The sequence below is a fragment of the Etheostoma spectabile genome, chromosome 5, assembly GCF_008692095.1.
Source record: "Etheostoma spectabile isolate EspeVRDwgs_2016 chromosome 5, UIUC_Espe_1.0, whole genome shotgun sequence".
Taxonomy (NCBI): Eukaryota; Metazoa; Chordata; class Actinopteri; order Perciformes; family Percidae; genus Etheostoma; species Etheostoma spectabile.
The window spans coordinates 15,154,676-15,169,112 of NC_045737.1; the positions used below are offsets into that span (position 1 = coordinate 15,154,676).

Here is a 14,437-nt window from a genome sequence, read left to right on the forward strand (position 1 = left end):
ACACACACACACACACACACACACACACACACACACACACACACACACACTGCATGTACAGTATATTCTGTAGGCCCTAAACCTTTGTGATCTTTCCTCAGTGCATGATGGGATGGGCATCAGAATAACTGGCAATGAGAAGATTCGACCTGATAGGGGTAAGTCCACTACACTCTGAATTAGGGGTCGCCCGGGTTCCACAGGGAACCACGGAGCTTCTTTGTAGTATTCCTTGTAGAAAAATACACCTCAGTGAAATCTGGAGGAACACCATATACGCTGAATATTTGACATTTATGAAAATATACTAAAACTTTCTAGTCTTTGTACTTTTTGGTAACACCAGTCACCAAAACGCTGCTTAACTATTCACTGACAAAGCACAGAGTCAGTTATTTTATTTTTTATTTTTTAAGATGTCCTTGTTAACAAAAACAGGTTTGATTAATATAGATATTTCCTGTTGCAGAGTTTACAGTGGTAAGGCTGGGTCCACCATAACTATAAAAGTGTCTTTAATGTGACAAAAGTACATTTTAGTGTGCTTGAAAACTGAAATATAAGATAAGAAAGTAAGTCACTGAAGCACAAAGAAGATCAAGATGAATTAAAGAAAAAACGGAAAGTCAGGTTTAAAGATTCTGACGTGGTGGTTGTGTTCGGCAGGCTCTGGGATAGAGAAGCCCATCGGAGAGGCCATTCTGCAGATCGACATGATGCTCGGGAAGGAACGCAAAGTTGTTGTCAAAGGTGAAACTCCTAAATTCAAAATGCTAAAACATTTACAATTTAATCCTGATGTACATACAGTCCCAAACCTAACCTCCTCCTAATTCTTGAATTACACCTTTAAAAGGATCGTACTAGTTGTTTTGCATATTTTTTCCCACTATACCGCTGTACCACTGTACAGTGTTTATACCTTGTATTACTGCATTCATTCTTAAACTAACATCTGAAGCAACAGCAACAATATTAGGAACAAAACAAAGTTCATGTGACAACCTCACCTCAAGGTACACTTTTTCCTAACAACATTTGACTCATATTTAGCATCAACAAGGAAATGCCCTTTCAAAAGATTCCTCATTTGGAAAGGTATTTTTCAGTTTAAATAACAATGAACAAAAGTGACGTAATGTGATTGCCTAAGCGTGAGTCTCAGGGCTGGGCAATTTAACTTACTAAAATAAACTGAAACAGACTGTACTGCCAATAAATTACATGTAAATTACTAATATGGTCCTTTAAATATAGAAGCAAGGGAAGAGATGTTTCCACTTATCATTGTGAGGCCCCCCAAACTTTTAAACAGGCCACTAGCAACTAACAAACTGGTGGTAACATGACCTAATAAGAACATCAGTATATAAAAATAAACAAACATAGAGCAACACACACGTGATGGTACATCCAACGGCACCATCATTCACACTAAATCTCTATCTCTCTCTTCATCTAGTCATCGCAGTTAATGACATTAAATGGCAGACATCAGGGATGTTCCGGCCTTTCGTGGACGTCTCCATGGTTGGTCCCTTCCTGGCCGACAAGAAGCGCAAGTTCACCACAAAATCCAAGAACAACAGCTGGTCGCCAAAGTTCAACGAGGCTTTCCAGTTGTGAGTTTGAAATCAGAGCTCTTACAGCTCCAATTGAGCACTTACAGCTAAAATGAATTCGTGAAATTAGAGGTTGATTTTTGATTTCCCCTTCTGCCTCGTAGTGTCCTGGGGAAGGAATCCCCAGACTGCTACGAGCTCCAGGCGACAGTAAAGGATTACTGTTTTGGTCGGGCGGACCGGGTGGTCGGCATGGCCGTGGTTCAGCTGCGTGACGTCGCTGACCGCAAGAGCTGCGTGTGCTGGTGTCCGCTGGGGCCACGCATGCAGACCGACGAGACGGGCTTGACGGTGTTGCGGATCCTGTCCCAACGGCCTGCCGACGAGGTGGCCAAGGAGTTCGTCAAGCTGAAATCTGAAATTCGTCCTGCGGAGGAGGGCAGATGAGCAGAGACACTGACTCAAGATCATCACTTGTTGGAATAAGTGAAACTGACATGGATCACGGTCATGGTTTAGAGTCAGGGCTACGTGGCGTTGTCTGTTGTTAATGAGCACTGTCATCTTCATCCTCAGTAAACACAGACTGCTAAGGCACCCTAACGCGAAGGAGATTCTTTCAAAGACACAGTAGACACAAGCAAGTTGACTGGTTGTCACGTTTAGAAAAGAAACTTGTTTAATTCAACGGGCACATTTTGAAAGCAAATGCTTTCTAAAAATGTTGAAAAAGAAAAAACATACTAGGCAACTCAACATATCATAACTATCAAGTGACATATGGATTTAAATCACCATCTCAGAGGTCAAAAATTGTTTTACTTCACTGGAGAAAAACTACTGACATTTTCTTACATCTTATGATTCTGATGACGGACTATTTTGGTCGTCTGTAGCAAACAGAATCTGTAATCTGTTGGTCATCACAGCTGCTAATCCACATCTTTTTTTACCAAACATAGATTCACTGGAATGTATGGACTTGAGTCTCTGTTTACATGACAGTATGAAAAGACGTGAATAAGGCACTGAATTAATGATGATAAATACCTATGGCATGAGTTGGAGGAAGTAATCTTAGATTATTGTACTGTTTGAGCCTGTGAGGCCTTTCGAACTTTAAGAAATATCTTGTGACATCGGAACCACTGTCGACTATAGTATCCCAACACTGTTTTACCAAAATAAATGGTAATTTGAGTCAAAAAACACGTTAAAATGAACCAATGTCATACTTATCATGACCTCTAATTTGTATGAAACATTTAGGCCGGTATACCAATTACCAATGGAACTTCAGCAAAAAGAGCGACATTAAAACATCTTATGGTCCAAAGTGCAACGCATATCATGGGTCACAGCCTTTGATTCACAGCAATGACACCTGAGACCCTGATGCATCTTTGGAAGTAGTCAGACTATGTCACTCCAGAAAGTGAATAAAATGGCAGTGTTTCTGCAGAGTTTATGCAGTAATATACTGTAGGACAGGTACATTCTGTCAAAACAAGAAGATGATTATGTGTTGCCCAATAGTGATGAATGTCTGGTAATATTTGTTCCAGACTCAATATCTAAAACCTTAAAAATAAAGAAAGATGACACACTCCTTATGAATTGTGTAGCCTTAAATAAAACAAAATTAAAAAAGCTGGCTAGCTAAGTCACCGACTTAAAACATGAATGAGTTCTACAACATTGACTTGTAAAGTAAAAAGGGATAGATTTATTTATTATTTATTTATGTATTTATTTATTTATTTTTCAGAAGCAAAGAACTAAGGGTATAACAGTCCAGTTTAACGGATCTGACTGACCTCGGACAAAGTGCAGCTTCTCTGGACGGAGCAGAAATGAAGCTCTTCCGTTTTGCCAAGTGTTTAACTGTGACTGTGAACACTGTCAACCTGCTCTGAATGAGAACAATCTAAAAGTTTACAACCTGTTTTCAGGGGTTAAATAGTGTGAACACCTTTATGGCGGACCAGCAGTGGACCTTTAAGATTTTTACAGTTTTAAATTGGATGAGAACAAAAGTCTTTCAGATGCCACAGCCTTGCCATGCATGCCCAGTCACGCAATGTACCAATCATATGTTTATGAACAACTGATTGGTGTCTTTGCATTAGGCACACTACAAACGTGGACCTGGATGAGAAAAAAAAAACAATGCAGACAGGTTGTTATTGACTTATGTGTAACTGGGTTTGATCCACACTCTTGTATGTTTACTATGTGCCAAGGAACGCAAGTGTTCAGCGAGCCATGTTCAAATAGCTCTCTTTTCGGGGGTTGTTTGCGGACAGATGTGGCCATTGTAGATGTCCAAATTCTTACCGCACGTTTGCTGAAAGTGGATACACTTCGGCTACAAACTGAACAGGATCTGTTTTGGATAATTTAAATAAGAAATTCTGGAAACTAGTTTAGAGTTTTGTCTTTGATTATGCTTTATTAAACTGAGAATATGCTTGTCCCCAGTAGGTTACACTGTATTTTACAATGGCCACAGCTGTAGTGACAACTGAATGCTTGCACTGTGTTTAAAACTATGTACGTTTGTAAAAATAAATAAAAATAAGCCTACGAGCATAGCATGTATTTATTGTACACAAAGTCAACTAGAATTGTGATCTTTTTCATGTATGTATACTGTGAAATATAAAGATTGATCAAATGTATGTCAAGTAGTCTCATTCTAATGTGACATATCTTGAATCTGCTTGTAACTATATTTTGTACATATAATATTTATGAATCAAGGCAGTGGCTCCTGTCCTTTGTCTGTTCACTTACAGTAATTTACAGTATTTCCTCAGGACCTTAAAGGTGCTCTAGGCAATGATGGGTGACAGCACTTCTTGTTGACGTTCAATGTATTTTCAAACAAATCTAGGCAAGATCGCCCCTCCCTCCTCCTTATTAGAGCTTAGATCGGGCCCCAAAAATCAAGCCCAACCCTACCCAAGCCTGTGCACGTTGTGTCCAAGCCCAGCCCGACATATTATAACTGTAATTATGAGCCCAAGCCCAATTTAAACTATTTTTTAATACGTTGGCTGTTAAAATTGACGTTCTCAACTACAATGCTAAGTTGTTTGAACTGCAGAAATCTGTGTAAAATGATCTTAGTGAATAATGCAACAAGGACGAAGCATGTAAACTGTGTTGGTGTGGTGTGGGTTGGTTATGTTTAGGCAAGAGGAGAGGGATTGGTTACGGTTAGGGTAAGAATATCAGGCCAGCCAATCAGGGATGAGTCTTTCCCTACAATCCTGCCAAAATAAAACTCACCGCCCGTGCAGAGTCAAATGTGTAGCTCCGCCACACATTTAGAGAGAGAGACAGAGAGACAGAGTGGACTGGTTATACGGAGACCAGAGAGCCCGAGTGGACTGGTCATACTGGGACTGAGAGCCCGAGTAGACTGGTCATACTGGGACTGAGAGGCCGAGTGGACTGGTTATACTGGGACCAGAAAGGCCGAGAGGACTGGTTATACTGGGCCAGAGAGGCCAAGTGGACCGGTTCTACTGGGACTGAGAGACCGAGTGGACTGGTTATACTGGGCCAGAGAGGCCGAGTGGACCGGTTATACTGGGCCAGAGTGGACTGGTTATACTGGGACTGAGAGGCCGAGCGGACCGGTTGTACTGGGCCAGAGAGGACTGGTTATACTGGGACCGAGAGGCCGAGTGGACTGGTTATACTGGGACTGAGAGGCCGTGCGGACCGGTTGTACTGGGCCAGAGAGGACTGGTTATACTGGGACTGCGAGGCCGAGTGGACTGGTTATACTGGGACTGAGAGGCCGAGTGGACTGGTTATACTGGGCCAGAGAGGATGGTATACGGGAGACTGAGAGCTGAGGTGGACTGGTTATATGGGACAGAGGGACTGGTTAACTGGATGAGAGGCGGTGGACTGGTTATACTGGGCCAGAGAGGACTGGTTATACTGGGACTGAGAGGCCGAGTGAACTAGTTACACTGGGACTGAGAAGCTGAGTGGACTGGTTATACTGGTTATACTGGGCCAGAAAGGTCGAGTGGACAGGTTATTTTAAACTTAAAGTTGGATTAAAGTTGAATCCTGGAGCAGATTGTGGAGGACTTTGCGCTCCTTAAGACGCAGAATGTCTTCAGACGGGTGAGTACAACAACCCAGTAATGAATGTAACTTTCTAAGTCTAACTCACTCAACACTGTACTAAACTATTTTTGCTTTAATATGTGTTTGTGGCTGCATTGCCCTTGTGGAGCTTTTGTGTCTTATCCTAATTGTATTTATTTTAGTTGTTGTTTTTACTTGAAGTGCCTCTTCATATATTTTATCCACAAGGAAAATCTTTACAATATCATTGTTATTTGTTAACAAAGCAAATTGGCAGTAACTGGAAACACCTGTGTTGAACAGGGCCATACTTTTACTTGAAGCTTTGCTAATCCACAAAAATGCTTTAAATACTGTTCCTACTGGGCAGAGCGCTCCCTCGTGTGTTCATATTACAGTCAGCACGACTGCCTTTGAAATAAAACTGGTGAAATAATGACTCAACAGGAGCTGGGAGAGACTTAGGAGTGGAAGAGATGTGTGTCATGATGTTTCATGACAAACCTGCAACTCTCAAAATGAAAGGAAAAAAGGAAAGAATAAAAAGAAACTTCAAATTGTACCGCAAACGTTTATTTACATTTCTTACAATTATGTAAATGTATAGCAGGCCATCTTTATCATAAGTGAAAGATCTTTATCAAAGTAAACACACTTTCGACAATCCAGACATTATGGCCATAACAGTAAGCTTACTTTCTTTACTTGGGACTTGTGACAGTCGGTCAGTACTGTTATCAATATGAAAATAATGTGAATAACCATCCATTCTGGCAATTTTCCCCATCTACATTCATTTATTGTTCGGTGATACTAACATTTTATTTTGCATCCACTGCAAACAAGTTAACATGAAATTATCTAATACTGTACATTGTGTATTTGATATAGATTTAAATATATTGCTATTAGGAAATAAATATTTGTTCAACCTATTTTTAAAGTAAATTAGAAAATGAAGAAAAGCGTATTTAAAGGAATGTTACCTGAAAATGTGAAAGCTCATTGCTAATATGTCAAGGTATGGACAATAAATGTAAACGGAGCTTTCAAAAGATTAATCAAACCTAATTTAGAAACTCATAACAACGTATTCCATAAGCTTCCATGTGTAATTATGAGGAATGTTCAGTGCGTGATCTTATATTTCCATTATTTTAATAATAAAAAGCAGGAAAAGGACGAGTGGTGTATTTTCTAGATTTCTTTTTTCAAGTATCAAAATGGCAACACGCCTATTCTTATATTACTTATTTTGTTCATAGAGAATTAAATACTATTCTTATTTTGTGGTACCAATTTTTATTCTTCTTTTTTAATTTTTTTTTTTTTTTTTTTTTTTTATAATGGGAGTGGTGGCTACACTCCATGATGCTGCCATTCAAGCATGATGTGGTAGCACTGAGTTGATTCACTTGGATATGAATCTTGATGATAGAAAGGTTATCATCTTCCTTGTCAAAACCTGGTGCCTACATTACCCACACTGATCTCGACTGCCAACAGTTTGGTTTCGGGATTCGGGTGTGTTATGCTAGCAGGGCCCAATGTTAGCCTTGAGTCACTAGCCTTGGTCAGAGTTGAGGAGTGGACTACAGTGGTCTTGTAAGCTGACTTCTTTTTTTAACGTTTTAGTTTTCAAACTTGTGGGTGCGCTAACTACTAAGTGTTGGAATGACATACTCTTGAGGTATCTAGCTTTACATCAAGCTGCTACTTGCTTTCTGTGCCCAGAAGTATGTGGGCTCCCAAACGTTGCACCCATAGGTTATTGTTAAATATCTCAGACAAAAACTGAGCATTAATCCAAAACTATCACAGCTTCCTCTCATCTGGTTTCTGGCTTTCCGCAGGATTATGGAACCAGCTGCAGGGATTTGTGTGTTTAGCTACAAGAGCTTTAGTGAGGTCCAATGGGAGTGTTTCTATGATCACAGGGTCCTTTGTTCCCTAGCTCAATATCCTCTAACCTGACACATTAAGGAGACCTTTCAAAGGGTTTGTGTTCTTAGTAATGTTTTTTTCCTAGGTTAAATGTTCACCTATACGTTTCCCTGGGTTAGTTATGTTGAAATCACACACCTACAGCATAAAGCCTACAGCCCTCAAATTTGAGGACACAGTTTTCTTGACTTCCATTCCACATAGTGACATCTCCACCGTGGCCAAATGGATTGGATCCATCTCCATTAATTATTTTGCCATTTGAACTGCAAAGACAGCCCTTTACAAATTTCTTACAACGTGGACGCTGGGAACATATGAATGACCTCCGTCCAACACTGATGTTGGGTGTTGACGTCTGGCCGGAAGTTGGCACTCCAGTTTATTGCCAAAGATGTTGGGTGGGGTTAAGTTTAAGATCTTCCACACCAAACCTTAGAAATTCCTTTCTTTATGAATGTTATAGCATTAAGCTTGATTGATTGGAAGTAAGACGCCTAGCCCAAACTGGGCTTGCACAGTTAATCGTTATGAAATCGCTATCTCGATTTACCCTGTTCACGATTTAATTTTTTTTTTAAAATTTTCTTGTGGTGATGTGCAATGTGCTATAGGTGCCAAAACAAACTGTTTGGTACTGCATATTGTTTTGTTTTGTTATGGTAAAAAGAATCGTGACAGCGAATCATGATATCAATTCTAAGCAAAACAAATCGGGATTCATATTTCCCCCCGAATCGTGCAGGCCTAGCACAAACCAAGAAAAAAAAAAACTAAGTGCACAAACTTATGTGTATTGGGGCTTCCACATACCTTTCGCCATATTATATGTCCCTCCTTTTTGTTTCATAAGTGTTTCCAAAAGGAGAGCATGTGAATAATGTCATCATTAAAGATAATTAAAGTGTCAAACACTCAGATCAAGTCTCTTGGGCTGTGCTTACTAGTGGCGGCTACACTGTACTGATCTGACAACATGGAAGTGACGCATTTTGGCATCTTCCTTGGTTATGATTGGCTGTTGCCCTCAGCTTCCTCGTGGTTTTTGGACCCTCCGTTTGTCTGTGGGGACTGCAAGTGGTCCGGGAGCAGGACCTCGACAGCAAAGCTGACTCTTTTGGCCTGGAAGATGCTGTAAGTGTTGTCAAATCTGAGAACATCTGGGGAAGACAAACGTAAGAGAATATTTACTCTAATAACTAGATCTAATGTTGTTTACACGTTATAATCATAAAGCCTTCTAAGCACAAGTGTGTGCTAAGTACTAGGGTACTCACAGACTCCTGGGCGTTCACAGGTCAGTGACCCGTCCTCGGGCACTAAGTGGGCGTTGTAGCGCTGAGTGGGCACGACTTCCTCCATCTGAGCTGCCTTCTTCCATTCGCCCTTTTTAGCCTTCAGGTACACCCCAAAACCAATGTCTGCACTCTCAGTGGCAAACTGCCACCTACCGAGATGGAAAGAAAAATATTTTGAAATCAATTATACAACACAACATTTGAAAGAATGATGATTTAAATACTTAAAGTCAGTCATTTATCATAAATTAATTGGACTAGGCCTGATATTACCACAGCTAAGAATATATTAGGGACGAAACGGGACGAATTGAACATTCCAGTTTTTCTCAGAGTGCGAACGACCATAGACAGACATTATTTTGACAAAACATAGAACATATTAACCTCTGTTGCTCAGCCAAATACCTTCCTGTTACGTCCTTTTATCACTGAGTTACAGGTGATAAACAATTTTTGATAGTCAAAAGTAAACTTCATTTATTCTTTTTGATTATTAAAGAGTGTTTTTCATCTAAAGGTTTGACGTCATGCTTATTCAGTAGACCATTTAATACTCTCTCCAATCCCAGACTTTGACATTGCATGTGTGTTTAATTAAAAACTGTTTCAATCATCCAGTTTCAGTCTTTCTCCCCTACTCTGCCTTATGCCAAAACAAATTGATCTTTCACACCATTGCTGCCACTGTAAGAAAACGTGTTGCATCCAACCTGAGAACACAGCCGGGGAAGAGTATCTCATAGTCCACCTGTTGGGAGGAACCTCGGCTGACGGTCATACACTGCTCATAGTCCACCTTTACGTGGTCCCGCACGTAGTAGGAGGGAGGAACAGGGCCGACGTGGTGTATCTGCAGCCGAGAACATGCGAACAGAGTTATAGATATGGGTGTAGAAAGGTTAATTATATGAAATGTTGAAAGTCTGGGGGGAAGAGAAATAAAAAAGGGCATCACTTACTGTAACTTTGTGACATTGTCTGAATGCTTGTAATTTTACATCTTTTGCACAAAAAAGGGTTTTCTTTTTCAATTGTTTATTCACATATATAACAAACCAATCAGCTGTGTTCCCAGTACTGCACAGTTCAGTATATGACCCAACCAACAGAGGACAGTGATTTCCTAAGTGTCAGTTAAAACCAGCAGGTGTTAATTAATATTATACATTACAGTTGACAGACACAGCTCAGAAAGTTGTTTCAAAGCTGTCTTAGATTAGTATTATTATAATGGAAGTCAAACTACTTCTTTAAAAGTCTTAAAGAAATGTCAAACGTAACAGAACTGTAATTGGGAAACTGTCACCGAGCGTTGCAGAGAGGACAGTACTAAAAAGAACAAAACGCACACATTGTGATATAGTCCGTTAGACAGCAAAACCTTCATCAGGCATCTCCTGATTTTTGATTCTTTACATATATTGTGCAGAGATTTGACTGAACTTGAAAGAGGAAAAGTGTCAGAAAAACCTCATACAAGATGCATAAAGCTCAAAAGTTGTTTTTAAAGAAGCCGATCACCAAGCTTGGATGACTAAGTTACTTTCCTATTGCACAGATCCCTGCAACTTAGAACAGACAGGATCCTTTGCTGTATGACTCAACAAAGTATTGTACAACAATAATCACAAGACCCGTGAAGATGCAGAAAAAATGTCAGTGTTCATTTGAACTCTAACAAAGAGATACCTTTACATACAATTTCCAAACAATTGTATGGTACAAGTTCAAATATTTTTAGACCAAGAATGAATGCCCAATTATTAAAGGCATAAATCACTTAGCTTATAAAGACTAGAAACGTGGGGAAACAGCTCTGTCCAATAGTAACAAAATCCATCTACTGATAACTTCTTTGCTGGACTAGGCTATTTGTTTACTGGGCGCAATGACTTCCTGCAGTGACCTCCAGGCTAGCTGTCTTTGTGCTAAGCTTAACTAAGCAAGTTGTCTCTTGGCTTTAGCGTCATTTTTACTGTACATACATGTATGAGAGTGGTCCCAATCTTCTCATCTGACTCTAACCAAAGTCATACAGTACAATGTCAAGGACACACAGGTAGCTAAACTAAAAAAAGGTAGGAAAAAAAAACACTTTGAGGCTGAGCATCTCAATTCCTTGAATCTTGAATGCAGCGGAAATGAATGTCCCTCTTCCTGTTCCTCATGTCGCCTGGGCCCAATTATTTATCTACAGAAACAGTGACAAACGTCAGTTATCTTGTCTAGAATATTGTCTTATGTGTGCAACTACTCAAGCTGCTGCTTTCTGCGCCTGTTGCTCGATACTACACAGCCAGGTTTGACAGCATCTTGCGAGCTAAGAGCTTTTGCCATTTCTACGCAGTGTGTCAAGGACGCAGCAGGGATAACTAGTTTATTATCTTTTTTATCATTTATCATCTGCAATGCACTGTGGATTGTCTGTAAATTTGGTCATTACCTGTTATATTTCACAAGGCAAACCATCTGTTCAATGCAACCGGGCAAACCACAATTTTCATCCTTTTTCCATCAATTCCTTTTATATTTGTATTTGTTTGGCAGAGAGAAACTGTATTCAGCATGAGTGCAGCTGTGTTGTTTCATTCTGCCAGTCCAGAATAGTCCATGTATTGTCATTGACCTGCTGTAATTGAACTGGCTAATTCATGTGTCACAGGACCCTTGCCACAGGCAATGTGAGCAGCATTAACATTTTATAGAGAACCTCTTCTGAGTTTGGCCTGTTTGTAGTCTAAATGTGTTATATTTTCGGTTCAGGTTTTGTTTGTTGGTTTGTTTGTCTGTAAGCAAGATTATGGAAAAACTACTTTGTCTGATTTCCATGACACTTAGATTGTGGATCGTGTAGCATAGGCCATCAAAGAACCCAATAAAGCAAGGAGCGGAGCCATGTCACTGGGCAGATGCACAAGCGTTTTCTTTCACTTTCGTTAACATTGCAATATAGGGCATGGCTTCGACGGAGGTCTGTGCTTTCCGTGTCCCCTTCTAGTTTTTTTAAATATTTTTAGCTTGGCCGTGATAAACTGGAAAACTGGTGGGGGTGGGAACTCGCATAGAAAAAATAGTTTGCCAGTCAAATGTTAACCCACAAAGTTTCAAGTGCACAACATGCATTTAGCCAAACCATCTCTCACCAAAGCAAAGCTGGAAGCTGACAAACTACATAAGCACAGGATGCTAAACCATTGAAATAAAACAACAGAGCAGGACTCACAAGTCTATGGAAATAGATTCAATAGATAAATGTTTGAAACTACTCCAAAGTAAGTGTACTGTCGCCTATTTTGTTTAGGAGGGCTGATCAGCTGTTGTTGGAATCAGACTTGAATCTATTGCAGGACTGTTGTACTTTTGTCTGAAAATTGACTTTTGGTGTAATTTTATTGGGATAGCAAAATTACAAATAGTTGATTCCAAAGAATCAAGTGACAACATGTGCTGATTAGTTTTGTGAATGTTTGTCTTAAGTTCATTGCATTCAACTGGGACATCATGATAAATCTTAACCATCAATAGCTGTGGCTTTATCTGCTGAGTGATAGCACTCAAAGAAATACATGTTTTGGATTTAATTAACATACGTTTTGGGTAAACATACATTATTACTTGGTGTTCATTTCACTCTCTGTTCTGTTTAGAGCAGACAAAGTGTCTACTTCCCATTTAAGGTGGAATTCTTAATTAACTCAATAATACAATAATCATTACATAAATACTAATAATCCAAGCACACACCATATCGAAAGTTGGTGCAATGACCACAGGCAGAGTTAAAAAGCCAGACTGAAAAATGGTAGCTGTCAAAACTAGAACAGCTGTTATTACCGGACAGACTTTCAGTGTTTCAATCATATCAGACAAAAGCAGAATGCAGAGGAAATTAAATATTTACTTTATACGTTTGCCATTTCTCACATGCTGAAAAGGCTTAAAGGTCCCATGTAGGCCTGCACAATTAATCAAATTTTAATCACGATCATGATTTTGACTTCCCACGATCAAATTTGCGTGATTGAGCGTTTTTTTTAAATGTGTCATTTTATAAAACGCCCCGGGTTTTTTTGCATAGTGCATCTACCACTCCGTAAACCACTGTCTGATCATGTGCCAGTCCGAGTTGTTCCCTGCATCGCGCAGCTTAGTTTCTAGATGTAGACAGTCACAGAGGACAGAGTAACGTGTAACTGAAAATTCAACAGATAGCAGTGGGTCATACTTCGGTCTCAAGGTTTACCAGTTTACCAGTAAACGCAACATTTTGTCCCGTCTGTGTTGTTTTTCAGACAACAGCAGTGACCAGTGCGAGTCGGTGGTAGTTAGCGTCTGTTAGCTGTTAGCTCCTCTAGGACGCACCGGTGCTAATGTCCTCGCATCCGCTGCAATGCTGTTTATAGGGATATGGTTTAATTTTGCATTACATGACCCATTTCTTCTGTAAAGCCGTGCCTGTGTTTGGATCTCACCTACTCTCTCTCCTCTTACTCTCCGCGCAGCCCGGCCGCACAGCGCCGGTCCACACTTCTGATATTTGTCTACAGTTTTAATTGTTATTAACACAGCTGTATATTGTTAAATATGAAGGGAAAACCTGTATTTGTACCAGTGTTTCCGCTGGTAATTCTGCTATTGCGGCCGCAACGGCAAAGAACACAGAAGAAGTTAACTTCAGTTCGTAGAGTAATAGCGTGAGACCAAGCCTGCTGGATCTGGACCTGGGCGAGAGATGTGACCCATGGCCAGAATATCATAGTTCATAAAAATGCAGCGCAGTGACGATATAGACATTTCATACACACAACGTATGTATCCGCCGTTTGACCCATGCTTGACCCGTTCATAATGAGTCAGCCGTCTCTCTGTGAGTAGCACTCCCCCCTCCCTAGCTCTTTTAATCAGTTATTGTTGAAAACAAAAATATATATACATCCTACGCTATTTATTTCAGATAATAATTTTCATTTACGTGTGTTACGTGCTTCAACATGAGAAGATTGTAACATAATATAGATGTGAAAGCAGTTATAAACAGCCCATGTGACAATAGAATTTGTTTTGGTTATTTTAGAATAATTGGGATCACAATATTGATCAAAATAATTGTGATTATCCTTTTGGCCATAATCGTGCAGCCCTAGTCCCATGGTATGAATATTTCACTTTATGAGTTTTTTAAACATTACTATGAGTTCCCCCAGCCTGCCTATAGTCCCCCAGTGGCGAGAAATGGCGATGGGGTATCCTGCTCTGCCTTTGAGGAAATGAAAGCTCAGATGGGGTGATCTGGAATCTTGCCCCTTATGAGGTCATAAGGGGCAAGATTCCAGATCACCCCATCTGAGTATCAGGTTACCTCCCCTTTCTCTGTTTTTTCCACCCATGAGAGAGGGACATCATGGCTTTCAAACAAGCAAAGTGGCCGTTGGTCAAGGCCACAACCCCAGTCTCCACCTTGCACCCCCTCTCTCCTCCTCAAAAGCTACAGACTCAGAAATGGCACATACTAAGGAA

General features: G+C 40.1%; 2 protein-coding genes across 4 annotated transcripts in view; one reads left to right on the forward strand and one right to left on the reverse strand.

Moving 5' to 3' along the window:
- The window catches only part of unc13ba (unc-13 homolog Ba (C. elegans)), a 157,476-nt gene extending 153,152 nt beyond the window's left edge, over positions 1-4,324 (forward strand). For all 3 annotated transcript variants that reach the window (XM_032517163.1, XM_032517164.1, XM_032517166.1), the window contains 4 exons: positions 102-158; positions 667-750; positions 1,463-1,622; positions 1,727-4,324. In XM_032517163.1, coding sequence (XP_032373054.1) covers positions 102-158; positions 667-750; positions 1,463-1,622; positions 1,727-2,009 — 584 coding nt within the window. In that variant the 3' untranslated portion in view covers positions 2,010-4,324. The remainder of the gene's footprint in view (positions 1-101; positions 159-666; positions 751-1,462; positions 1,623-1,726) is intronic.
- Positions 4,325-6,986: 2,662 nt separating this feature from the next.
- LOC116690320 (SEC14-like protein 2) overlaps positions 6,987-14,437 on the reverse strand; it is a 21,790-nt gene continuing 14,339 nt past the window's right edge. The window contains exons 10-13 of the mRNA XM_032517201.1: positions 9,631-9,770; positions 8,897-9,066; positions 8,378-8,779; positions 6,987-8,126 (exon numbers count right to left, since the gene is read on the reverse strand). Coding sequence (XP_032373092.1) covers positions 8,628-8,779; positions 8,897-9,066; positions 9,631-9,770 — 462 coding nt within the window. The 3' untranslated portion in view covers positions 6,987-8,126; positions 8,378-8,627. The remainder of the gene's footprint in view (positions 8,127-8,377; positions 8,780-8,896; positions 9,067-9,630; positions 9,771-14,437) is intronic.